The sequence below is a fragment of the Phacochoerus africanus genome, chromosome 5 (assembly GCF_016906955.1).
Source record: "Phacochoerus africanus isolate WHEZ1 chromosome 5, ROS_Pafr_v1, whole genome shotgun sequence".
NCBI classification, from domain to species: domain Eukaryota; kingdom Metazoa; phylum Chordata; class Mammalia; order Artiodactyla; family Suidae; genus Phacochoerus; species Phacochoerus africanus.
In genome coordinates, this window is record NC_062548.1 from 117828109 (window position 1) to 117856098 (window position 27990).

The 27990-nt window shown below is 42.1% G+C and overlaps 1 protein-coding gene across 19 annotated transcripts in view; it reads left to right on the forward strand.

Annotated features, from left to right (window-relative positions):
• Positions 1 to 27990, forward strand: part of DTNB (dystrobrevin beta) — a 247703-nt gene that overhangs the window by 90966 nt on the left and 128747 nt on the right. For all 19 annotated transcript variants that reach the window (XM_047782486.1, XM_047782488.1, XM_047782490.1 and 16 more), the window contains 2 exons: positions 1611 to 1716; positions 5390 to 5556. In XM_047782486.1, coding sequence (XP_047638442.1) covers positions 1611 to 1716; positions 5390 to 5556 — 273 coding nt within the window. The remainder of the gene's footprint in view (positions 1 to 1610; positions 1717 to 5389; positions 5557 to 27990) is intronic.

Consider the following 27990-nt stretch of genomic DNA (forward strand, 5'->3'; position numbering starts at 1 on the left):
CTGGCAAAGCCTTTCAGTCAGTTCTCAGCAATTTTATCTTTTCTCCCTTTTCTTTATTTCTTGAAATAAAGTTTTATGATGAAGCACTACGTTTTTTTATACTCTGTTTTTCACTTCAAGACAAGTGGTGGGACAGAGAAAGCAGTTACTTAGGAGAGAGGGAGATGGAAACTGCGTGCCTTTTGGCTTCACCCTGCCCCCCATCCTACATCACCCCCCCCCTCACGTCAAGTGGGGCCCCAGGCCTTGGGAAAGGCCTACGTACTGGGCTGAGTCTCCTGTTCCCCTGCATTTACCCTACGTGTCCCCTCTTCTTTTGGAATACAGTTTGAAGTGAGGGCCTTGAGATCTAGGTTTCCATTCTAGAACTCTCTCCCTGGGTTGTATGGCACTACTTTGTTATCCTTTTTCCTTTTAGAGCTGTAAAGGTACTTTGCAGGTTAGGAGAAATAAAAAGAAAATTCATTCACTTGAAATATTAAGGATCTGTTCTACCTACATCATATGACTATTTTTCTCCTAGACATTTCTAATTTTCTTTGTCCCTATGGGACTTAATTATATCAATGTTTCACATACAGTGGAAGCTTACTGTATGTTTCTTTAAAAGAGAGAAATGAAGATGGAGCAGAAAAATGCAGTCTAGCCAGGAGATGGTACACTGAAGGGAGTACTGTGATGGGCATTTGGATATTTAAGTTTTAATCTCATCCTTATTGTAACCATCTCTATGACTTGGTCAAAGTACTGCTCTGAGCTTCAGTTTTCTCTTCTATTAATGGGAAAGTTGTTAAGTGATATCCAAGCATTTGCTCCTGACGCATTTTTTTTTGTTTATCTTTATTTTTTTTTTTTTTAGGGCCGCACCCACAGCATATGGAAATTTCCGGGCTAGGGGTTGAGTTGGAGCTACAGCTGCCCTCCTACACCTCAGCGATAGCAATGCCAGACCTAAGCTGCATCTGTGAACTCCACCACAGCTGATGGCAACGTCAGATCCTTAACGCACTGAGCAAGGCCAAGGATCTAACCCGCGTCCTTATGGATACTATGTCAGGGTCTTAACCCACTGAGCCACAATGGAAACTTCTAGTATTTATTCATCATTTACGTCCTAGGGCCTGGCACTGTTATGAATGCTGGAAATGTAGTAGACAACCAGATGGTCTTAATTCCTGCCCCCACTGATGTTGTGCTATAATCAGGTGTGTGACATTGGTCCCCCCCTCCCCCCCACTGGATAACAGAAATAGTATTTGAAGGATACTTGAGTTGTCCTGATTTGGGTTAGACCTTTACAAGTCATTTAAATGTGTTATTTCTTTATTATCTCATCTGTAAAATGAAGATGGTAATACTTAGCCTATTTATCTTATATAGTTGTTCTAAGACTCAAAATAATGTATATGGAAGTATGTTTGAATATAGCAATAGTGGTTATAGCATGGGAGAGTATGTAGTAATCTGTAGGAATGCAAAATATTTATTTTGCTATAAGATTTCCAATGTAATTCATTACAACTTTGTTGGGAGAATCCTAAGTAATGTAATCATGGAGTTTGAAGATATTTAGAAAATAAAAAGTGCATTTGTTTTTCTTCTCTTCGCAGAAAAAGATAATGCTAAATATGTTTTTAGATACAATGATGGCCGATCCTCCTCCCCAGTGCCTTGTCTGGCTACCTCTCATGCATAGGCTTGCTCATGTTGAGAATGGTAAGCGCAGTTTTTATCATTCGGTTTCTCATGCATTATGAAGTATATGAACTGACAGTATTTGTAATGTCCATAGCTGTTATCATTGAAAATTATAGTGGATATTCGCTGGCCCTCCATCATTTGAATTTGTGGTTTTAGCTTTCAAAAGAGGAATATTTATTTCTCAAAAAAAAAAAAAAAAAAAGAGAAGAGTTATTACTTGGATAGGATACCAAAAGGTAGTAATATCAGGTCATAAAACTTTGTGGTTCAAACTCTCGGCTTTCCCCTCAAGATTCCAGATGGGTGTTTTCTTCTTGAACCCACCTGACTTAGCCATGCTTCCTTTCTCCCCTCAATTTATGAAAAACATGGCTCCAAAAAATTGGATATGTTCAATATCAACCACTAAAACTAAAATTATTTTGGAATAATTTAAAGGAAAATAGCTAAGACAGAATTTGGTACTACTGGGTTTCACCCGTATTCAGTTTTTTCCTTTACTGTTGAATTACTCTCAGTGTCCTTCCCAGTAACTTGACTTAAATCTTTGTTTTGCTTGGGATGGAAATGATACTTATCTCTTAGGGATTTCTTACATTTTTCTGCTGTTGCTATCAGTTTATCTCCTTGTTTAGGTTGTTCGAGTTCATTAAAGGAAAGGCCCTCATCTTTCTCTGGAACCTCCCTTCTCACAAGGCTCTTGCCTGTCTTCATTCCACAAAAGGAGGAGTGATAGCCGAGAGGCCCTGAAAGGCAGAGTCCTCTTTCTTTATTTTGTAAGAATGAGAGAACCCTGGCGTTCTCTTGTGGTACCCTGGGTTAAGGATGCAGCATTGTCACTGCGGAGGCTCAGGTCACTGCTCTGCCGTGGGTTCCGTCCCTGGCCCAGGAACTTCCACATGCCAAGGGCAAGGACACACACACACACACACACACACACACACCAGTTTACAAGAATGAGAGAACTCTAACATGGTCTTTTTATTTTCTCCCCTTCCTTTTCATGCCATTAAAACAAAACACAACAACAAACCTCTCAGCCTTTTGTCCACTTACGGCTTGAGTTCACAAGTCCTTAGATTCAGGATTATTTTCCTAAAGTTCTGGAATCTCTCGAGAAGATTAAAACAGCTAAATTTTTTAACAGAATTTTTGGATAGAGATTTATACTGTCAAATGATTACAGTATTATTGGGAGTTCCTGTCGTGGCTCAGCAGAAACGAATCTGACTAGTATCCATGAGGACACAGGTTCATCCCTGGCCTCCCTCAGTGGGTTGAGGATCCAGCGTTGCCGTGAGCTGTGGTGCAGGCCGACAGCTACAGCTCTGATTCGACCCCTAGCCCGGGAACTTCCGTATGCCGTGGGTGCAGCCCTAAAAAAGGCCAAAAAAAAATTATTACAGTATTATTGGTTCTTTGGGATGGGCAGGACTTTTATAGCCATGAATGTTTTAGTAGTTTCATATCCAGTTCATTTTCATAAAATCATTTCGTATCTGCTATACCAAGTAGAGAATCTCATTTGTTAAGATGCATTGTTATCCATGTGAACATTTCGTTGTGACTTTGTATGTGGTATATTATTTACCAATTCCTTGCTTATGTGGTTAGTGATACCATTTTTCTCAGAAACAGAAATATTATGAAATCATTGAAATATCTGGAAATAAAACATATTAACTGTCACAGTAACATCTGTCTGCAGATCTACATTTTTTTAGTGGGAAACACATTCTAAAGTTATGGTATTTCTAGAGGTTTTTTTTGTTTGAGCCCTTTACTTCCTATGAAGTATGTCATCTTGAATTGTATTGAAGTTACTATTCATAAGGACAAATATTTGCCTAAGTAAAAGCGGCATGTTTTATATTGGTTTCCTAATCCAAGTCTATTCTATATAAGAAGATAACCACCACATGAAGCAGTCTTCCAAAAAGAATACTTTTACCAAAACCTGGCCTTATTTAGCACACTTGTTGATCCTGTCCCCTTCCACCTGGTCGCCCATCCCACTGACCGGTGTGAGCTCTGACTCTCGACTGGTTTAGAAGAGAAGAAAAATCATGTGAACATACACATTCAGCTAAAATTACCAGAATATATTTAATATTACTATTGCTATGCATATATCAATATTAGCCCAGATTATTGAACAAAATCATAAATATTGGCTGCACGGGTGTTAACTGCATTGATGTTGGGAGTATATCCTCTGGCAGAACTCTGCTAGATTGTATAGTTTTAATGTCAAGCACAGACTCTTTTTTAGCATGTTCATTAATCCTTAGAAATATTTGATGACAAATTTAAATTTCTTATAGGAAGTATAGCCTTTGCATTTCTCATTCTAGATTTTACTTTTCTGTTATTCTTTAGTGATCTTGTTATATTATTTTACTCACCAGTTCTCAGGTTTTGCTGTTGTTATTGTTTGTTTTGAATCTTTTTTTTGGGGGGGGCCATACCTGGAGCGTGTGGAAGTTCCCAGTCCAGGGATGGAACCCGTGCTGCAATTGTGGCAACTGGCTGTGCCACAGGGGAGTTTCCTGTTTTGAGGAAATCTTGATTCTGCAGTTAATATGCATTTTTGGAAGCAGGACTAAAAATCTTTATCATTAAGATAAGATTGCCTTTGTATACATAGTGCAGAAAGAGTTGTTCTGTGAAGATTTGATTATTATATCCTTCTTTCCTGTTGACTTCTATTTCTTGTGTTCAGAATTGAATTGCCAGAGGGAACCATTATGCTAACAACATTTAGAAGTATAAATAATCTGTAATGTACAGTTGTGATTTATTGGTGATTTATTGTTCACGTTCCAGTCAGTGAACTGGACTTTCAGGCTATAAGAGAACCCCAGTAACCCCTATAAACCCTGACTGCCACTTGCCAGCTTTTCATGAGGTCAGATGCTGTGTGGAGAAGAGAGCTTTCCTTCCTCCAAATCACTTCCCCTTCGGTGGTTAGAGTATTTTATGCTGATACTTAAGAGTTCTTACCTAAAACTAATGCCCTTTTTTTTTTTTGGCCACACCTGCAGCAGGGATCAGACCTGCACAATAGCAGTGACCTGTGCCACTGCAGTGACAATACTGCATCCTTAACCAGCTGCGCCACAAGGGAACTCTCTAAAACTAGTATTTTGATATGACTAGCCTTACTTTTTTACTAGTTACCATTTCTGCCAGGTATTTAGTAGTGTTTAATTCAGCCAACATTTGAAGGCTTCAGTCCAAGGTACTGTGTAAAATACCATTGGACAGGTAACAGAGACACACAGCATGTCGTCTTGGTTCTCACGGATTTGATGTTAGTGACGGAAACAAAAAAGTACACCCATCTACATCTCTTAATAGGTTTGCAGAGAAACTGTGGAGTGAAAGTGTCTCTCCTCCTTACTTGTATGTTAACCTAAACCTTGAGACATGAATGTTATTTTAAAGAAGGAAATTCCTTGTTTTCTAAGGTGGATTGTAATCTTTTCTAAATTGAAAATTTTGTTCTTATTTATTGTCTTTTTGTTCTAGCAAGTGGCTGTTCTAGCTAAATAGAGGAGTTTAGATTCCTCAGTTCTAGTTTTGTTTTCACCTTTGCTTTTACGTTATATTTGGTTTTCCACTGTATTGACTTTATCTCCAAATGAAAATGACCTCTTTCTCCCTCTGACCCCCCCCACCTCGCAAGTCTTCCATCCCGTGGAGTGCTCCTATTGCCGCTGCGAGAGTATGATGGGTTTCCGGTACCGATGCCAGCAGTGCCACAACTACCAGCTCTGCCAAAATTGCTTTTGGCGTGGTCATGCCAGTGGCCCGCACAGCAACCAACACCAGATGAAGGAGCATTCCTCCTGGGTAACTGCTTTGTGTCTCAGTCTCTGTCCCCAGCGCTTATCTTTTTCATCCATAGACGCTTGAGGGTCACTTTCCTAATAGATGCCTACCAGATAAGAAAGTGGCGTAAGAAAATGCTAACACTTACATTTAGGACAAAGGTTGCTGCTATGTTGTGCTTCCCCTCTTAATTTGAAAATCAGAGTTTTTAAAGTTCTGGGAGACGAAGGTATTATTACGTCTGACACAGTCCCTTTTATTCAGTAAAATGGAATGTGAAGTGCTCCCTTTCCAAGTGTCGTCTTCTTGTAAAATTATCCTGGAGATACTATCCCCCACCTCAAAAGACTTACTCTCTGAGCTTTAAGGAAACTTCAAAGTTGTTTTTTTCAAGCAAATTTTCTTGATGCTTATAGGTTTAGATGTTGCAAAGAAAGCTGCATGAAATGAAGGATATAATTTTTTAATCTCTAAAGAAGGGGAAATAACTGTGTTGTACAATTGCCACATTGATGTCCTTACTTTCAGAAGTCGTCTTTTAAATAACAATATTTGAATGAAGGGCGACATCTAATTTTTCTGCGGTGTTTATAAATCATGTAACAAGTTTAGCATCATTCATTTTTTTCTTCCCTTCTCTCAGTTTATTTCCAGAGTTGTATTTTTTTATTTATTTATTTAGTCTTTTTGCCTTTTTCTGGGACCATAGCATAGGGAGGTTCCCAGGCTAGGGGTTGGGTCGAATTGGAGCTGTAGCCGCCAGCCTACACCACAGCCACAGCAACGCGGGATCCGAGCCCTGTCTGTGACCTACACCACAGCTCATGGCAATGCCGGATCCTTAACCCACTGAGCAAGGCCAGGGATCGAACCTGCAACTTCATGGTTCCTAGTCGGATTCTTTAACCACTGAGCAATGACGGGGAACTCCTATCTCCAGAGTTTTAGAAATGCCATACTTTTATTTCCAAACGGTTGTTTTAGCCTTGTTTTTAAAACCTTTTCCTCTAGTGTTGGCTGGTTGGTTGGTTGGTTGGTTTGCTAAAAGGTAGAAAAATACTCAGGGTAATAGGTATAATTCAGGATCTAAATTCTTAAGCCTGGTCATCCTACTGGATTTTAAGTATTAGAGAACTTCGAAGCAAGGGTTTTTTCCTTTTTTCTTCTAGTTAACCTTCTTAAACTCAACCAAGAAAAAAAAAAAGCAAGTAAGTTCATATCAGAGATTAGTTAAAAACAAAAAATGAACTTTAATCAAGTGTATACTTCCTACAATCTCTGACAATGTGTTAGAGATACTTTTTTTTTAATTAAATAGGTTTTCAGTTGCAATTAAACCATAAAATTGTATTAAACTGAACATTTTATCCTGGGTCTTATTATTTTGTAAATTCCAATATTTTTTGGTTGAGGAGTCATTATTTTAATTTTTTTAAACAAACAAAGAAAAAAAAAACAGTATTAACTTTTTTTGACTTTTTAGGGCTGCACCTGCATTATATGGAGTTTCCCAGGCTGGGGGTCCAATCGGAGCTACAGCTCCTGGCCTACACGCCAGAATCCCTGCCGTGTCTGTGACCTACACCATAGCTCCTGGCAAAGCTGGATTCTTAACCAACTGAGCGAGGCCAGGGATCGAGCCCGCCACCTCATGGCTCCTAGTTGGATTTGTTAACTGCTGAGCCACAATGGGAACTCCAAACATCAGTATTTTCTTCTCTTTTTCATTGACTGGAGAGAATTTACAGATTTTCAAATTGTGACTTTTTCTTAAGTGTCCCACTGTGTTAATTGACACTATGTTAATATTTTCAACTGTTTTTTTGCTTAGTCTGACTCTGTACACTGAGATAGATAGCTCTTTGCGTTGTTTCCTTTCATAATGATCGAATTCTCTGGAACGTACCCACTGAAAATTCTTATTCAAGATGTTGGAGCTAGGAGAATGAGGAACTTCTTTTTCACTTTAGTTTGAACTTGCTCATTTAGCTAATTTGAAACCTGTATAGAAATGGGAATTTTGGAGTTCCTGTCATGGCTCAGTGGTTAACAAACCCAACTACCATCCATGAGGATGCAGGTTCGATCCCTGGTCTCGTTCAGTAGGCTAAGGATCTGGCATTGCCATGAGCTGTAGCGTAGGTCGCAGACGCGGCTCAGATCCCACACTGCTCTGGCTGTGGCTGTGGTCCATACCTCCGATTGGACTGGGAACCTCCATATGCCACAGGTGTGGCCCTAAAAAGACAAAAAAAAAAGAAAAGAAAAGAAAGGAAAAAAATGGGAATTTTACATTTATTTAAAGGTAAGTGACTGTTTGAATATTGCTTTATGATATACAAAGCAGTTTTTCATATAGTCTGTTGAACTTTTTCATTGATCTATAGCATACATAAAGTATAAAAATCATAGGTGAATTGTTCCTTTTTTATCCTTGCAGCGCTCTTGTGAACTGTCTTATCCCCATTGATATTTTTATTTCAGCTTTTTTTTTAGTTAATTCATTTTTATTATAATGACTTAAGAATTCAGGAAAAATCGGGTATTATTAGCATGCATAATTTTGAAGCTGGTATCTTAAATGTATTAGTTCTGAATTTTGATGCATTATGTATGATGGATGCATACTGGTAAGGTTTTTTAGCAGTGTGTGTGTGTGTGTGTGTGTGTGTGTGTGTGTGTGTAAGACTAGGGCTCTATGTGCAGTGCCCCTGTTCTTTGAGGATGATGTGAGTAAAAAGCTTCCACTGAACAAAAAGAAGTCTGATCAGTTTAATAGTAATTTCTTTGAAGATCATCCACAGTGTTTATACTAATATATAATATATATGTACACACATACATGTATTTAATTCTGTTTATACTAATATAATTGTGTTTATACTTAGATATATATATTCAATTCTGACTTCAGTTTAATTGTAGAAATAGAAATTACAGAATTTAGCACAGAGAACAATATCACAACACTAATGATTGTAATAATCATACCACTAACCATAACAAATGATATTTGAGTAATGAGCTAGTTATATCCTTCCATGCTTTGAAGACATTACTTTTTAAAAAAAATTTTTTTGTGCTAATATTTTGAATGAATGTTTCTCTGTGTTCATGAAAGATGAATTTAGTGTGCATTTAACCAGTTTATATATGAATTTGCATTGTAGATTTGATATATGTAGTATTGGTGCTTGGAAGTTTATATGATTTTTTTGAAAAGTTTCTGTTTAGTGTTTTATCTAAGTAACTATGCAGTATAATTCATTATTGTTTTAGTCATCTATCCATTCATATGCCTTTATTATAGGAAAAATTTCCATATGGTACCATACCTGTAATTCATTCTGTCCGTTTGTTATTTATTCAGGAGATATTTTTTGAGCACCTGCTATGTCCCAGGCACTATACAAGCATGTGAGATACATTTTTTAACAAACCAAAGATTCTACCCTGATGGAGCTTAAATTTTAAGCGCTATTTTTTTTTTTTTTTGCCATTTCTTAGGCCGCTCCCAAGGCATGTGGAGGTTCCCAGGCTAGGGGTCTAATGGAGCTGTAGTTGCCGGCCTATGCCTGAGCCGCAGCAACGCAGGATCCGAGCCACGTCTGCAACCTACACCACAGCTCATGGCAACGCCGGATCATTAACCCACTGAGCCAGGGCAGGGACCGAACCCGCAACCTCATGGTTCCTAGTTGGATTCGTTAACCCCTGCGCCACGACGGGAACTCCTTTAAGCGCTATTAAAAGAGGCCACTGGGGCTCATCAAACATCACTCTTTTCCTGTGCTTGCTGGGCATACATCTAGACTAACTTTCTCAGCCCCATTGGATCCAAAAGGACCACGTGACTAGCTCTTAGCAGTGGAATGTGATCAGAGTGATGTGTGTCTTCCCAGAACAAGAGTGCTAATAGCTGGGTGCCTTTTCTGTCCTCTCTATCAGCTTGGTGGAGAGAATGTCATCAGGAGCCTGAGAGGGTGAAACCATAATAGGAGAGGAGTCTGGGTCCTTAAGCAACGAGTAGAGAAGAATATCTTGCCAACCTGGGTGACTGCTGGGAGCAAGGGAGAAACTTTGTGTTAAGCTAACTGAGGTTCTAGTTTTTGCTACAGTTGTTGGTACTGGAAGTGGAGTTCTGTTAAAACAAAATCTTAAAATTTGTTTCATTGGCTTAGAAGTCAGCGCACTGATATTGGAGATGAGAAAGAAGCCCAGGCTCTGCAGTGGTGACCAGTTTGGTAAATTTGTCATCCATGATAAGTTGGAAGAACTGCTTCGTGCCAAGTGAACTCTAGGTCAGATGTTGGAAAAGATCAGACTGCGGGTTGGCTGTTGTGGTAGGGTATTACCAGAAAGGGATGAGCTTAAGAAGGAATTGGCTAATTTTCAAGGAAAAAAAATGAAAGGGAATAGAGAAAGTTCTGACAGTTGGGACAGTGAAAGGAAAAATAGATGCTTCTAAAGAGCAAGAGATAAGAGCCAGAAAGACTTTTGAGAACAATCAAAAAAAAGTGACTCAGTCCCATGGCAAAGATCAGATGAAGGGTGTGGGTTCTTTCTGGCTGTTCATCAGAATCACCTTGCTCCTGTCTACACAGCTTCTGAGTTAATGGGCCCAGAACATGACACCTGGACCCAGGCAGGTTTTGAAAGTTCCCCCAAGTGATTCTCTTTTGCAGCCAGAGTGGGAAACCCCTGACCTGTTGTTTCATATGGCCTCCAGGTGGTCTCTGTTAGTTGAAAGCAAAAGACATGGAGGCAAACACATAAATCAGGATTGAGAATTATGTCCGGGAAAGAACTTTGTGTGTGGTTATTGGCACATGGAACTGACTGGAACAAATAGATCAAAGGCCTCCTAAGTTTTTGAGGGAATTATATTAGCAATGAAACCATGAGCCTGACTGAGCTGTAAAACCATTTTTTAAGGATCCAGAACTTGCTCTGAAAAGAGGAGGGTTGTGAAGGTTTTATAGCCTCTACTGGGGGCATGCCAGAGCCCCTCTGGCATTGGATGATGAAGAACCTTCTGCTCCTGTTCTGCTGTTGTCTATTGGGGCTCGGGAGGGCGGGTGCAGGTAACTTGCCTTTTAGTTCATAGGCTGTGTCATAAGGAGCCGCATGTGGCCTTGATGAAGGGGACTGTGCCAGAGCCAGAGGTCCTGCACTAGTAGTTACATGACTGAATGGGGCTTCAGATTTGCTTTTGGAGGGGTGGGGAGGGAGAGGTTTGAGTGTGTTCTATGCATAGGTAAGGAGAGCACAAAGATACTTAGTGATTAGAAGTACTTTCCAATATCCATGTTTTCCTTTTCTTCCTGGACACGTCCCTGGATTATATAGCCCATCCTCCTTGTAGCCACATGGGCCATATGACTAGCTCTCAGCAGTGGTGTTTGTTTGGAAGTGATCTGTGTTACTTCGGGGTCAAGGTCATTTAAAGCGGGTGTGTCTTCTCCATCCTCTATCTTTGCGCTTCCCACTCCTGCATACATTGGCCAAACGAAAGGGTCTCCAGGGAAACCAGCAGAGGCAGAGTCCTTAGATGAAAGGAGGCTGAGTATCTGAATGCATGGGTCAGAACCCCTCCGCCAATTTACAGTGGACTCTCACAGGAACAAAAAATCCAGAAGAGGAATCAAGAGCAAGAATGGGGAGTGTCTTATAGGCCTTGCTGAAAAGGTGAGATTCGCATAGTCTTAGATGTCCCTCTGCAGACGTCTGGAGAAGGGCAGGCGTTCTCAGGGTTGAGGTCCTAGCGCAAGAATGTGCCTGTGAATTCAGGGAACAGCAAAAGGGCCAGAGTAGCCAGTGTGGGGTGAGCAGTGGGAAAGTCGGAGGAGAGAGGGTCAAAGAGGTACTAACAAGGGCCGTTGGACGGACTTTGGCTTTTACTCTGAGTGAAGTGAGTCTGTATAGGGTTTTGAGTAGGAAAATGGCTTGAATTGATTTGTATTTTATTTTCTTGATTTGTTTATTTTTGGTCACACCCCATGCCATGTGGAAGTTCCCGGGCCAGGGATCAAACCCGAGACACAGCTGTAACCAGTGACACAGCAGTGACAATGCCAGATCCTTAACCTGCTGAGCCACGAGGGAACTCCTTGATTGATATTTTAAAATGATCAGTTTGAATGCCATGTAAAGAGTAAACAGTGGAAGGAAGAGAGAGAAGCAGGCCATTTCGGAAATGATTGCAGTAATTAATGTGGTAGGATGTTAGCAGCAGAGGTGGTAAAAGGGTTGAATTAGGATGTATTTTATAAACCTGCCTCATGGGTTGGATGTGGCTTGTGAGAGGAAAGGATTCAAAGGAAACCCTATGATTTTTTCCTAAGCAGCCGGAAGATGGGATTGCCATCAGCTGAGATGGGAAAGGTTAGGGTTAAAGATCATTTATCAGTGATTTTCAAAACCCAACAACAATACTGTATCTAAAGTACTTTGAAAGGATCTTCCTCCAAATCAGAAACACTTAAATATGGTAATAGAAATCCTGGTAAATATTATGCGTAGTTGTTTGAATGAAGTATTCTTTTAAAAATTATAATCCAGTAGAAAACACTGTCTCTGTGACTGAATCAACCACGTCAACAGAAATGCTTGTTCACATTGCAAGGCTGGACTGGTCAACGGGAACCACCTCTATGTGGCCTCTGAACGTGGCTCATGCTTTTCACAGCGTGGCGGCTGGGCTTTAGGAGAGAGCAGTCCTGGAGGGAACACATGGACGACCAGCATCCCTGGAGAGCTGGGGGAGAGCGGCACGGCCTTGCGTGACCTTGCGGTCATGTGATGCAGGGACACTCTGCCCCACTGTGTTGGTTGCAGTCGGGAGAAGGAACGTCACTGGGTGATGCTGGAGTGGCGGTCCTGTCCCATGGCAGTGCAGCTTGTGCCGTGAGAGCGATCACTGCAGTTCTGCTGGGAGAATACAGTCTGCCACCCAGAGGAGAAAGCCTTACATCAGAGCAAGGATTTCTGTTCAGCCACAGAGACGATCGTGTTTTTCTCCTAAATCAGTACAGCTCACGGGCATTAAGTACAATCACATTGTTGTGCAACTATCACTGCCATCCATGTCTGGGACTTTTTCATCTTCCCAAACTGGAACTCTTAACCGTTTCTAAACATGCGGGGAAGGCTGGAAATCAACAAGCCTGCTTCCGTTCCTTGCCCTCCCTCCCCTATGCCTTATCTTCAGATATCTGCTTATGCTGGCCTTCACTTTACCAAGAGAAATCTGACCAATTCCCACATGGTTACTCCATGGCAGGAAGTGGGTGTGTGTACAGACTGCACTCGCACCGCAGGCCCGTTTGTTGGTAGAAGCCCTCAGTAGAGGTAGTTATGTAACTTCGTTGGTGGTATGGAAATTTCGCCTTTCTTCCCAGCAGATGGCAGGCTTCACCTCTGGATGGAGTTAGTCTGTTCTTCAAAACCTATAAATGACAAAGTCTTTGAATTGTTTAACAACCTATTAATATTACTGCTTTTTAAAAATATTAATGGGCCACCTGCATATATCCAGTGTAGCTGTTTGAGCATTAATGACATTAAACCATTTAAGGAGTCAGAGAAAATAATGTTTCTATAGACTTGGAACAATTGAGAAGGTTGCCTTTGTCGGAAGCAGTATAACTTTCATGTGGTCAGCTTACCTCACCTCACCTCTCTCCAATGCTAGAAGTTCCCTGAGGAAGAGGTATGCTTCTTGGCCTTGCTCTGGTTCAGTTCTAAATAGTTACATGTCATAATTAAACAATTACTTTGTACCTAGTGCCGAACTAGGCAGGAAGACTGTTTTTGTTTTTTTTGTTTTTTAAGTCATAAGACAGTATCCTCACTTGTAGCAAGTTATACACCAGGAGTAAAGATACACACATAAAGAAAATCGAAACAAAATCTGCAAGATCTAGTCCTAAGGCCAGTGCCTCTTGATTCTCAGAGAAACTGCTGAGACTTGTCCACTGTGGCTCCGACCTATCATTATCAGTCAGTGTCACAGTTGAAGGTGACCGGCCACTCATCTTGCATGGCACTCTTATTACCCCTGTGATCTGTTTGTGCTTCCTGGCCCCACCCCAGCCTTCTAATGGTCCTCACATCTCCGGTCCCTTGAGAACTGCTCCTCCTGGAGTTCCCGTAGTGGCACAGCAGAAATGAATCCGACTAGGAACCATGAGGTTGCAGGTTCGATCCCTGGCCTTGCTCAGTGGGTTAAGGATCCGGCATTGCCGTGAGCTGTGGTGTAGGCCGGCAGCTGTTGCTCCAATTGGACCCCTAGTCTGGGAACCTCCATATGACATGGGGTGAGGCCCTAAAAATAAATAAATAAAATAAGAGAACTGCTGCTCTTTCATCAGTAGACTCCCTTCGCTTCCCCTGCTTCTCTAAGCACTTCTTTTACCCCCTCGTCCTAAAAGAAATTCAGCTTTCCTCTAGGTGCTCCACCTCCCCCACAGCCCTTCCTGGCAGTGCCTGTCTCTTTTCCCACATCCCCCTGACTTTGTAGGAGTTGGGAGGTGAAATTATTGTTTAGGGCGACCGTATAATCCAGGCTCACTTGAGAGTGGAAGGGGGCACTATTAATTATGCAAAGACAGCATGCGTAAACTTGGATTCTCCTGGGTAAGCTGTTTATGGTCACAGTTTTAGTTTCTGTTCCTCTATAATAAATAACCACACTCTTAGCAGCTTAAAAGACAGAAATGTGTTATTTGATCAGAAGTCCAGGCAATGACTTTGCTAGAGGCTCTGCTCTGGGTCTCACTGGGCTGAAATCAAGATGTCACCTGAGGCTGTAGTTACCATCTACAGCCCTCTTGCCATCTTGTTTGTTGTTAGCAGAATTCATTTCATTGCAGCTATGGTGGTAAGACCCCCATTTTCCTGATAGTTTCCAGCTAGGGGTGACTCTCAGCTGCCAGAAGCCACCTGTAGTCCTCGGCCATGTGGCCCTCTTAGGCAGTTAACAACATGGACATTTGCTTTCTTCCAGGCCAGCTGGAGTGCATCTCTCTGACATCATCTTCTGCAACCAGCCAGGAAAAAAATGCTACTTTTAGAGGGCTCACCTGATTAGACCAGGCCCACCCAGGGTGCTCTCCCTTCGGCCACATAATATTGTCAAAGGAGTGATCGCTTATATTCATAGGTTCCACCTAGATTCAAAGAGGAAAGGATGCTACAAGGATGAGGATTCCGGAGGGTCAGCTGAGATTCTGCATATGCTGGTCGCCCTGTTTATTTTCCTCTTTGCTTTCCTTCATGCCACCTCTAGATTTTTACACCCTGAATCTCTTAGTTAAAAAAAAAAAAATGCAAGCAAGATGCCACTCTGAGCATCATGTCATTTTAGCTCTGTCAGCCTTCTTTTTTACTGGTTGTAGTTATCTCCTGACTTTCGAGTCATATTCCTTCACTCTTGGATGGATTAATGCCAGGTTCATGGTCACCTCATGGTGATTTCAGCATCTGTGCAGCCAAATTTTTTAAGACCTTGGCCACATGGTTTCTTGACTTCTTCAGCACTGAAATTTTCCTCCTCCACCGAACCACAGACATTTGTTCCCTCAGTTGTAACCCGGACCTTTTCACCACTTCCAAATCACTGATTCCCAAATCACTGATTTTCTGTTGGTATCCCATTATCATGCCAACTTTTCAACTGCTCTCACTAGGATAGTTCTTTAATCTCTTTCCAACTATTAATCCACCGACCTGTCTCCTATCTCTCTTTTTTTTCTTCTCTCATCATTTTAGATGTGGCTGTTTATTCCTGTACCATCAACTCTATTTTTTTGTGACTTTTTTCTAAATTTTATTAAAGCATAATTGATGTACAATGGGGTGATAATTTCTTCTGTACAGTTAAGTAATTCAGCATCCACATGTCCATGCTTCTTCAGATTCTTTTCCCATATAGAGTACCACAGAATATCAGGTAAACACCAGGTCCCCCTTGATCATCCTTTTTTTTTTTTTTTTTTTTTCGTGGCCACACCCTTAGCATATAGAAGTTCCCAGGCTAGGGGTCAAATTGGAGCTGTATCTGTCAGCCACAGCCACAGCAACGCCAGATCTGAGCCACATCTGTGACCTGCACCACAGCTCATGACGACGCTGGATCCTTCACCCACTGAGCGAGGCCAGGGATTGAACCCGCATCCTCATGGATACTAGTCGGATTCTTAACCTGCTGAGCCACAGTGGGAACTACTGACCATTCATTTTTTTATCCATATCTCTGTCACTTATTTCATGGATGAACTAATTTGTCTGCTTTCTCTAGTGCTTCTGGAGAAATCCATACTATAGGACAGCTTACTAGTACCTTAAGATTCATGATCACTGACTTCATATTGACCCTCAGCATTGCAATCCTGTTACGGTTCTCTGATCACTTTGCTTTTCCATTCTTTGCAATGGTCAGTAAAGTCATATAGAAATAAAGTTGCCATTCTTTCTCAATAATCCCCTCCCGCTGTGCCCTCTCTTGCAGAAGATGACCTCTTTTCTTGCTACGCAGAGAAAATAAAAGCCTTAAGACAGGAACTCCCTTAACTTTCTGCTGTCAGTTTCATTAACTCATTTACATGTTTAAGAAATTCTGTAGGCAGTAAGATCCTGCTGTATAGCACAAGGAACTCTACTTAATCATTTGTGATGGAGCATGATGGAGGACAGTGTGAAAAAAAAGAGCGTATATAAGTGTATAACTAGGTCGTTTTGCTGTATAGCAGAAATTGACAGAACATTGTAAATCAACTATAATAAAAATTTTTTTTAAATTAATTGCCTGCTACATCATAGAATCTGTTCTAGGTATGTGAGGCTACTTAGAAGAAGCTAGGACAGAGTCTGCTTGTGGAGACTTTGTGGAGCTTTAGTTTAAAAAAAATGCAAGGCCTTTGTGAAGCTTATATTCCAAGGGGGATAGGTAGATTAAAAAAAATTTTTTTTTAAACAAAAGCCCCAAAATAAATGAACAAGGAATATATCAAATGATGATAAGTTCTGTACAGAAAAGTAAAATGTCATTATAGGATAGAAAGATGACAGAATAGGTCTTAAGATAATGGTGGTCAACAACCTGCTGAAACTGACTCAAGTGGAGATAGAAATAGAAATGAATTGATCTGTAAAAAGCAAAGACATTAAGCTAGTGATAAAAAAAAAATCTTCTCACAAAAGGTCAAGCCTAGATGGCTTCACTTGTAAATTCTAAACATTTAAAGAGTTAATACTAAGCCTTCACACATTTGCCAGAATAGCCAAGGATGAACACTTCCTGACTCATGCTGTCAGGACAGTGTTACCTGATACCAAAACAAAACTTAACAAAAGGATATCAAAAGAAGAGAAATTGTAGACCAGTATCCTCTAGGAATAATATAGACTCAAAAATCCTCAATGAAGTATTAGCAGACCAGGAGTTCCCCCTGTGGTGCAATGGGATTGGCAGTATCTCTGGAGCGCTGGAGTGTAGGTTTGATCCCTGGCCTGGCACAGTGGGTAAAGGATCTGGTGGTGTTGCAGCTGCAGTGTAGGTTATAGCTGTGGCTTGGATCTGATCCCTTGCCTGGGAATTCCATGTGCCAGGGGAGGAAGGAGGAAGGGAAGGAGGGGAGGGAGGGAGGAGGAAAGGGAAGGGAGAGGGAAAAGGAAGGAGAAGGAGGAAAGAAATACTATCAGAACAAATCCAACAACAAAGAGGATTAGGAGTTCCTGTCATGGCTCAGCAGAAACAAATCTGACTAGTATACATGAGGACGCAGGTTTGATCCCTGGCCTTGCTCAGTGGATTAAGGATCCAGCATTGCTGTGAGCTGTGGTGCAGGTTGCAGATGTGTCTCGGATCTGGCATTGCTGTGGCTGTGGTGTAGGCTGGCAGCTAGAGCTCTGATGCGACTCCCAGCGTGGGAACCTCCATATGCCGCGAGTGCGGCCCTAAAAAGACAAAAATAAAAAGAGGATCATACACCAGTATATGACCAAGTGTATATTATCCCAGAAGTGCAATATGAACCGTACGATTAGAATAAAGGACAAAAATACGTGATCATCACAATAAATGTGTAAAAGGAATTTGACAAATGCAACCTTCTTTCATGCCACAAAGTAGAAATAGAAGGTAACTGCCTCAATGTGATAAACTTCTTCAACCTCTATGAAAAACCCATAGCTAATATTACATTTAATGGTGAAAGACTGAAAGCTTTCCCTCTAAAATCATGAACAAGACAAGGATGTCTGCTCTTGTCATGTATATTTAGCATTGTATTGGCTGTCCTAGCCAGGGCAATTAGGCAATAAAAAGAAATAAAATCACCCAGAGTAGAAATGAGGAAGTAAAACTAGTTGTAGACCATGAGATCGTGTATATAGAGAAGCCTAAGGATACACACACACGCACACACACAACTATTAGAGGTAATAAACAGGTTCAGCAAGGTGCCAGGATATGAGATCAATATACAAAACTTAGTTTTATTTCTATTCTATGAAAAATCCAAAAATGTACTAAGAAAATTTTTTCATTTACAGTGGCATCTGAAAGAAGAAAATAGGAACATACTTAACCAAAGAGGTGTAAGACTTGTACATTGAAAACTACAAAAATCATTGAAAGAAATTTTAAAAGACCCAAAAGTAAATAAAAAGACATACACATTCATGGCTTGGAAGACTTAATATTTCTTAAGATGGCTGCGCTCCACAAATTTATCTATACATTCAATGTGATTCTTAAGAAAATCTCAGCTGAATTTTTGTATAACACTATAAGCTGATCCTAAAATTTGTATGGAAATGCAAGGGACCCAAAATAGCTAAAGTAGTCTTGAAAAAGAAGAGCACAGTTGGAGGACTCATCCTTCTGATTTGAAAATGTATGTCAAAGCAGCAGTGATTCAGACAGTGTAGTATTTGCATGAAGATAAACCTATAGATTAATGGAGTAGAATTGAATCTGAAGATAAGATTTATTCATTTACTGTCGATAGATTTTCAGCAAGAGTGATAAGACAATTCAGTAGGGAAAAAGTGTTCTTTTCAAAATATGGCGCATTAGTTCAAAATGGATCGTAGGCCTAAAGGGCTGAAATTTGAAAACTTTATTATAAAACAGGATAAATCTTCATGACCTTGGTATATATGGTATCTTAGGATAGTAAAAGCACAAGCAACAGAAGGAAAAAATTGAACTTCATTGAAATAAAAATTTCAATGCTTCGAAGGATAGCACCAAGAAAGTAAGACAGGAAGGAGTCTGATTTGACCCAAGAACTTCCATACGCTGCAGGTGCAACCGTAAAAAGAAAGAAAAAAAAAAAGCAGAAAGACAAACCACTTGTTGACTTTAAAAACGCAAAGTGTGAGAGTTGTGAGTTAAGTTTTATTTGGGCCAAAATGACTATAGCTTGGGAGGCAGCATTTCAGATTGCTCTGAAAAACCACTCCAAAGAGGTGGGGGTGGGGGGAATATTAGTTTATATGTGATTTTGGTGAAGGGGGAGGTCATGCAATCAAGCGCACATTCTGCAGAAGGTCGCTGCTAGTCTTGGGAAGGTTACTGCTAGTCACGAGGAGCAGATGTCACCATGAGGGACTTTGGTGCTTTTCTAGATAGGAGGAGGTACAAGAATTGGGCTCTTAAGCTCTTCTCCTGAAAACTTCTGACGACCTGTTCTGCCAGTTTTCCCATAGCTCAGAGTTCCTCCCTCCTGATCTCCTCCGTCAGTGCTTTCAGGGAGTGTTAAGGGTCAGCAATTGCAGCAGCTCAAGATTCAGTCTTTATAGAGGTTGGTGGCAAGTGCCACCTCTAGTTTACACACTGAAAAAGAGAAAATAGTTGTAAATCGTATACCTGATAAGGGATTTGTATCCAGAATTGCAAGGAACTCTTACAACTCAGCAATAACAAAAAAACACCAAATAACCAAATTTAAACATGGGTAAAGGGAAAGTAGTAGTAGTTACCAGCAGCTGGAGTGAGGGGACAAGAAAGGGAGTTGTCGTTTAATCGGTACTGCAGTACCATGGGGAGATCTGTCTCACAGCAATGTGAGTACACTCGACACTACGGAGTTGTACACTGAAACTGCTTAAGATGGTAAATTTTATATCGGGTGTTTTTTGCCACAATTTTTTAAAATTTAACTTTAGAGGAGAATGGACAAAACGATTTGAATAGACATTTCAGGAGATACATAAATGGCCAATGAGCATGTGAAAAGATGCTCAACATTAACTGGTCGTTAGGGAAATGGCTAACCAAAACTGCAGGGGGTGCCACTTCACCCCCAGGAGGTCGGCTAACATAAAAACTGACACTGAGAAGGGGTATTGAGAATGTGAACAGGTAGGAATCCTCATACACTGCTGGTGGGAATGGAAAATGGTGCACTTTGAAAAAGTAGTTTAGCAGCTCCTCAGACCTGCCTTTGGGTTGGGGGGCGATCAGGCCTGTGGGAGGTCAGGGAGCCCAGCCCTTCTCCACCACACTTCTGCCCTCTCACTTTGGCCTGGACACCGCACTGCGCCATGCCACTGTCCACCCACCATGGCCATTGGCAGACCACAGCCGTGCATACACATGTGCTCCATGGCTCTGGGGGAGGTGGGAACCCCCAAAATTAAAATAAGCTAAACAAGTTACCATGTGATCCAGCAATTCCACTCCTAGATGAGAATTGAGAATTCTCCTTTGAGAATTGAAAATATATGTCCACACAAAAGGTTGTACATGCATGAAAGTTCGTAGCAGTAGGGTTCAGAGTACCTAAGAAGTGGACCCAAGTGTTTGTCAACTGATGAACAGATAATCAAAATTGTGTCAGGTCCATATGATGGAGCATCATTAGGCACCAAGAAGAAAAGCAGTACTGATACTTGCTAAGGCCTGGACGAACCTTGAAAGTATGCCAAGTGAACAACTCCCAGTACAAAATGGTACATGTCGTATGATTCTATTTCTGCGACATGTTCACAGCAGGCAAATGCATAGAGAAAGAGAGTGAACTAGTGGGGCGGGGAAAGGAAGGAATGGGAAGTGACTGCTAATGAGTATTGGGTTTCTTTGGGGGATGAAAAAAATGTTCTGAAATGAGATATGAGTTATGGTTGCACAGCTTTTGAAGATTTTTAAAAATACTGAATTATAACTTTAATAGGGAGAAAATTATGATATGTGAAATCTCAATAAAGCTGTTAAAAACTGCTCAGGGAAAGTTTTTCAAAAAGAAGTGACATTTGAACTGAGATTGGAATGACTAACTTGAGGTTGGTGGTTATGAATTCAAAGTCAGACCAGTCAGCACAGTTGTGTATTTTATTTCCGCCCAATGTGTGGGTAGAAGAGCAGACTGGATGGAGTTGGGTTTTGAGAAGAATATGCAAAGGAGGAGAGTTGGCAAGAGAGGTTGGAGAGTGTGCAGAGAAATGAATGTAATAATGGGCCATGAAGTATATGCTGGGTAAACAAGAGACATGAGGCCATAGAGGAGATAAGGAATTGTGAAGCCTGTAGGCTCAGTGGAGTGTGTTCCATTTGTTAAGTTGGTCTGTGAGTCAGGTGCTTGAAATGGTGTTTTTTGGTTTTTGGTTTTTGTTTGTTTGTTTGTTTTTTGCTTTTTATGGCCACACATGCAGCATATGGAAGTTCCCAGGCTAGGGCTGGCATCAGAGCTGCAGCTGCAGGCCTACACCACAGCCACAACATTGCAGGATCTGAGCCACGTCTGCGACCTACACCACAGCTCATGGAAGCACCAGATGCTTAACCCACTGAGGGAGGCCAGGAATCAAACCCACATCGTCATGGATACTAGTTGGGTTTGTTACTGTTGGGCCATAGCAGGAACTCCTGAAATCGAGATTTTTAAGTGCTGTACAGTAATTGGCAATAAAAAAAAAATTGGGGGAAGTTCCTGTTGTGGCTCAGTGCATTAAGGACCCAGTGTTGTCTCTGTGCGGTTGCAGGTTCAACCCCTGGCCTCACTCATTGGGTTAAGGATCCAGCATTGCTGCAAGCCTGCAGCATAGGTCACGGATGTGGCTCAGATCCAGTGTTTCCATGGCTGTGGTGTAGGCCCCAGCTGCAGCTCCAATTCAGTCTCTGGCTTGGGAACTTGCACTAAAAAAAAAAAAAAAGAAAAGAGGAGCTCCTGCTGTGGCACAATGGCATTGGCCAAGTCTTGGGAGCATTGGGATGTGGGTTTGATCCCTGGCCTGGCACAGTGGGTTAAGGATCCGGCATTGCCACAGCTTCAGCTTAGGTTAGGACTGTAGCTCAGATCTGATCCCTGGCCCAGAAGCTCCATGTGCCGTGGGGCAGCCAAAAATGAAAAAGAAGAACAAATGTTCTAGGATATGACTTGGAACTGGTAACCAATGCAGAGGAGGGGAAAGGTGGTTGAAGGAGAGTTCAGATGAGACCAGTGGGTAAGTTTCTTAACGCTGCTGTAACAAATTATCACAAACTTGGGGGCTCTAAAATAGAAATTTATTCTCACAGGGTTTATATTTATATAGGAAGAGATTTACTACAAGGAGTTGGCTCATGCAGTGATGGAGGTGGACGAGGCCCAAGATCTGCAGGGTGAGTCAGCAAGCTGGAGACCCAGGAGAGCCGATGGTGTCTTTCCAGTTTGAGTCTGAAGGCCTGAGAACCAGAACTGATAATGCAGTTCCATTTGGGTCTGAAGGCCTGCAGGCTTGAGATCCAGGAAGAGCAGATGTTTCCGTTCAGGTCCAAAAGTGGGAATATCCAGTGTCCCAGTTCAAAGGCATTCAGGCGGAAAGAATTCTCTCTTACTTGAGGGAGGCTTTTTAATCTCTTCACGTCAACTGATTGGACAAGGCCCACCCACACCAGGAAGGGAAATCTGCTTAGCTGGGTCTCCCAATTTGTATGTGACTCTCATCCAAAAGCACCTTCACTGGAGTACTCAAAATAATGTTTGGTTGAATATCTGGGCACACCGTAGCCCAGGTAAGTCGGCTCAGGAAATTAACCATCACACCGAGCTTTGCATCTTCTGGCTACCAGTGCTGTTGGCATTCCTTGACTTGTGGCTGCCTCCCTCCAGCCTCTGCCTTCCTCTTCTCTCTCTCCTCCATGTGTCTGTCTTATAAGGATACATGTAATTGTATTTTGGGTCCACCCAGATAATCCAGGATAAACTTTTCCTCTCAAAGTCTTTAACTTGATCACATATTCTGCCATAGAGGGTAATAGTCAGTCTTTCGACATATAGGGTACTGTTCTCAGGTTCCAGTATCTTTTGGGGTCCATCACTCAGCTGACCACAAACAGTGTGTGGGAAAGGTCAGCTCTGTGGATGATGAAATCAATAAGAATTAGGACAGTGGTATTGGACCCCGCTATAGAGGGATATTTAGGGTTTGGGTCTGATGGCATGAAATTCAAAACTGGGGTTTTAGGGAAAGGGGGAGAAAATGTGAGAGTGGCAGTGAGCTTCTAGGCAGGCAGCCCCGCCACCTGGAGATGGGCCGTTTGAGGGAAAGGAGAGAGAAGGCGGCTGCCACTTCAGCTCAGGGAGAGCCGGGTTTCCTCGGAGAGCGAGAAGGCGAAAGGAGCACCTGGAAGGAGGAGCCGCAGCCAGAGCAGGGATTTTGCCCACGAGAGACTATGAGGCCGAGTGGAGGGTCGAGAGTGGAGGACTGATCGGAGATGGGTCCTGTGAGGCTACGCGCAGACCCTATGGGAATGAGAATCAGGGCATCTCGGATTGCTTAGGAAACAGGCATACCCTGTGGTACAGGCTGTGCTGGAATTAGCCCCAGAGAGTCTCCCAGGTGGGTCGTCGTGCTGCCGCTGTTACTGGGAGAGGGTCTTGCTAGGAGCAGGCAGAGCTCTGGGCTCCCATCTGTTATTGATGGTCTGAAGGCCAAGAGAGAGGTGCCCCTAAGTTCTCCTGATGACAGGCTGAGCTGACTGCCTTTGTGCCCCAGGCCCTCCCTCTGAAATTAGGACTTTCTTGGGCCATCCACGAGGTGAAAGGCAGAGGCTGGAGGTATCCTGACTGCGTTTATCAGCATTTTCACTAGGTTGACTGCGATGGTTTTGGGTTTTTTTGCTTTTTTTGCTTTTTAGGGCGTACCACGGCAAATGGAGGTTCCCAGGCTAGGGATCGAATTAGAGCTACCGCTGCCGGCCTTCACCACAGCCACAGCAACACAGGATCCGAGCCGCATCTGTGACCTACACCACAGCTCACGGCAATGCCGGATCCTTAATGAGTGGGATGTTTTAAATATTGTTCTTTGCAGCATCTGAACATTGCCCCCGTTCTGCTGTGGTATTTGGATGCACTGTTTATTCTTAAACCCATTTACAGCTGCAGAAGTGCTGAGTTTAGAAGCAGAACATTTGAAATGGACTCAGCTATTTAGAAGGATGGATGCTAATCAAAGGAAGTATTGGTGTAAAGTTTATGAAACAATAAGGCCCTTTCTTCAGCTAGCCTGATTATTTTTAGAGCAAAGAGATGACAGAGAGGTTTTCCATTACAGAGAAATGTGTGACTTAACCGAAACCAACCAGTTCTTCAAGTGAGCGGTTTCCTCTGACAGGCATCTTACCCGCAGTCCTTTCTCCAGCGTTAGATCTTTTTTGATGCTTACAGGTGGCCACCAGAGCTGAACTGGAGCATGTATATCCTGCTTCCATGTGTAGAGAGGGCTAGAAGGGTCTGTAGGACCCAGCAGTGTGAATTGCCTGTCTGTTTCTCCACTAACTCAATAGATCAGTGGTTATTGCCTCTATATCAAGTACATTCTAAGATACAGATTTCCTGTAGAACTGTTTCTCTAAATAAATGTAATACACATGTCTCGTATAGTCATTACCTTTTATCTCCATTTAGTGACTACAAAATGTCCATTTATGAAACCGGATTATCTGTCACAAACCAGATGTTGTGTTCCCTGTCATTCTCTCCTGGGTTGCTTTTCTTCTTCTTTTTTTTTTTCAGTTGACGTATGGTTGATTTACAATATTATATTAGTTTCAGAGCATAACACTGATTCCCTGAGCTGCCTTTTCTCGCAGCGCCCTCCCTCTGAGCGTTTCCACATAGTTCCAGGTTTTAGATGACCTCCTGTCCCACCCTCCACCCCAACACTGATGGATTTTTGCAGCTCTTAGTTCCAGCCCAAGCTTCTAGTGCAGCTAAGACTGCTATATTCACTGCTGTATTCACTGGGCCCATAGATGTCTCCATCTTGAAGTCTCACTAGCTTTTCTGTCAATACATGGTGCTAATAATTTTTTCAAATTTTTTTTTTTGGCTTTTTGCCATTTCTTGGGCCGCTCCCGCGGCATATGGAGGTTCCCAGGCTAGGAGTCCAGTTGGAACTGTAGCCACCAGCCTATGCCAGAGCCACAGCAACTCGGGATCCGAGCTGCGTCTGCAACCAACACCACAGCTCACGGCAACGCTGGATCGTTAACCCACTGAGCAAGGGCAGGGATCGAACTCGCAACCTCATGGTTCCTAGTAGGATTCGTTAACCACTGCGCCATGGCAGGAACTCCCAGTTTGTTTTCTTAGACTTCTAAATAGATAACTATATCACCTGTGGGAAACAGTAATCTAATCATTTCCAATAGTTATACCTTTTTTTTTTTTTTAGCCTTTTTGTCTTGGTAAGAACTTCTAAATCAGCACTTTACAAATTGAGAAGAATCAGCTGGGCAGCTTGTTAAATGTAGAGAGTACCCAGTCTCTGTCCTTGGGAATTCTAACTTAGCAGGTCTGAGTTGAGGCAGAGGAATCTGTTTTTTTATTTTTATTTCAAAATTTTTATTTATTTTTTTATTTCAATTTTCTGGGGGGCCGCACCCACAATATATGGAAGTTCCCAGGCTAGGGGTCAGATGGAAACTGCAGCTGCTGGTCTACGTCACAGCCTCAGCAGTGCAGCAGGATCCAAGCTTCACTAGCGACCTGCACCACAGCTCACGGCAATACCGGATCCTTAACCTGCTGAGTGAGGCCCAGGATCAAACCCATATCCTCATGGATAGTAGTCAGGTTCGTTACTGCTGAGCCACAGTGGGAAATCCTGTTTTGTTTTATTTTTAAACAAATACCCCAGGAGTTTTTTGTCAGACAATTTGGGAAAACACTCTTTCAGAGCTGGGTAATAGTGTTGCTTGTCTTTGGTTCCTGGTGTGTCCGTATCGTGTATGACGATGACTGCTGGCTCCTTTCCTGCCTGGACCTGTGCAGTGTTTGCGACAACCTCTGGAGATACCTTGTGCCCAGGTGTAGTCATGCAGTAGGCGGTCTCAGCCAGACAAAGAGCTTCTGCTTTGGTAGTTGTTCAATAAACATTTCTAGGCCCTGTTAGGCTTTGGGTCCCAGGGAGTGCTTCCGTACAAAGAAGCACGTGGGTGATCTCGGTTTTCCAACCTTCACGCTCTCTGACCTCCATCCAGCCTCCCTTTCCTGGGACTCTGGCTGCCCGTGGATCTCTTTCCGTAGTACTCTTGTTCTCTGCTCCTTTTTGTTTGAGTGGAGTAGACCCTTTGTTTGCCCAAACCTGAAGTATTGGTCATGCTTCTCCTTCCTCATTCTATCCTGCCACGCAATCTGTTCCTGCATTTGAGCCAGAGAACTATCTGTTCCATGTATGCTAGAAGCCGCTTCTAAATCAGAGATGATTTGTAGCACACTGAGGTTTTATCTTATGGAGTAATGTTTTGAAAGCGTCTACAGTTATGTCTTTGGTTTGGGACTTTTATTTATAGCTTTCACTCACAGACAGCACGACGGCAGTACTGAACCATTTCCAGTTGCTTGTTCTACCATATTTTCCTAAGACTTTTCTGTCTCTGAGTCTGTTCTTCTAGCTGCCTTTATCTCCTCTCCTCCTCATCCTCCCCAGTTTCCCTTGCCACCTTCTCTACAGCCTCTGAGATTCAGCTCAGCCAGTGCCTCTTTTCCTGTTCCCCAGGCTGACGTACATGTCCCTTCATGCTCTCCTGTGGCACTGAACGTCTCTTTTAAGACACTCATCGTGCTATTGTAATTATCCGTTCATTTGTCTATTAGCTCAGAAGTCATTAGTATGTTATTAGCCTATGCACTCCCATGTTTGTTAAAGAACTTTATAAAGTTCTCATCTCCCACTTGTTCCAGTTTTTAAACTACTTTCAATCATGGAAATGTTCATTTTATGTCTACCCAACTTGCAAAAAAAATGTGAGAGATTGATGATATTCAATTATGGCAAGAGTGTGGAGAAGAGGACTCTAGAAGATTCTTGGAGTGTGAATTGATACAGCATTTGAAAAATAAAATTTTAAATGCCCATGACCTTTGATCCAGCAATTCTTCATATAGGAATTCTCCCACAAAGACTTGTATCAAATATATGAGAATTTTTGTATGAGAAGATGGCCAAAATCTCCAACAGAAGCAAAGTGGTTACATTTATTATGGTCTATATGTCATGATAGCTATGGAATTGGAATTTCTTTTCTTTTCTTTCTTTCTTTTTTTTTTTTTGTGTGTGTCTGTGTGTCTTTTTGACTTTTCTAGGGCCACTTCCTGCAGCATATGGAGGGTCCCAGGCTAGGAGTCTAATCAGAGCTGTAGCTGCCGGCCTACACCAGAGCCACAACTCGGATTCCGAGCTGCATCTGCGACCTATACCACAGCTCACAGCAACGCCGGATCCTTAACCCACTGAGCAAGGTCAGGGATTGAACCTGCAACCTCATGGTTCCTAGTCAGATTCGTTAACCACTGCGCCACAGCGAGAACTCCAATAGCTATGGAATTTCTGCGTAGAAGTCAAAATAAGTAAAATAGATCTATATGTGCAGATGTGGAAAGAGGCCATAGTATATACCCACTTCCACTCTGCTCCATCCTCAGAGATAACCTGTATATTATCTCTTTTTTGGGGGTCTTTTTTAGGGCCACACCCGTGGCATATGGAGGTTCCGAGGCTAGGGACTGAATCAGAGCTGTAGCTGCTGACCTAAGCCACCGCTACAACCACGCCAGATCTGAGCTGCATCTGCGACCTATACCACAGCTCATAGCAACACTGGATCCTTAACCCACTGAGCGAGGCCAGGGATCAAACCTGCGTCCTCATGGTTATTAGATTCATTTCTGCTGAGCTATGACAGGAACTCCAACCTCTATTTTAAATTTAGTGCTTAATATTCCCATTCATGTTTTTGTATTTTTTACTTTACATATGTATATGACCATTAAAATGTATAGCATTGTTTCTCATATTTTTAACCTTCATCAAAATAGCACCATAGTGCATATATCTTCATGCAGCTTCCTTTGTTCACCTACATTGTGTGTAAAATGATCTTCATGTTGATATGATTATTTTCAATGCCATATGAAATTCAGTTCTATTAATATGCTACATTTTACTTATACTCTTATT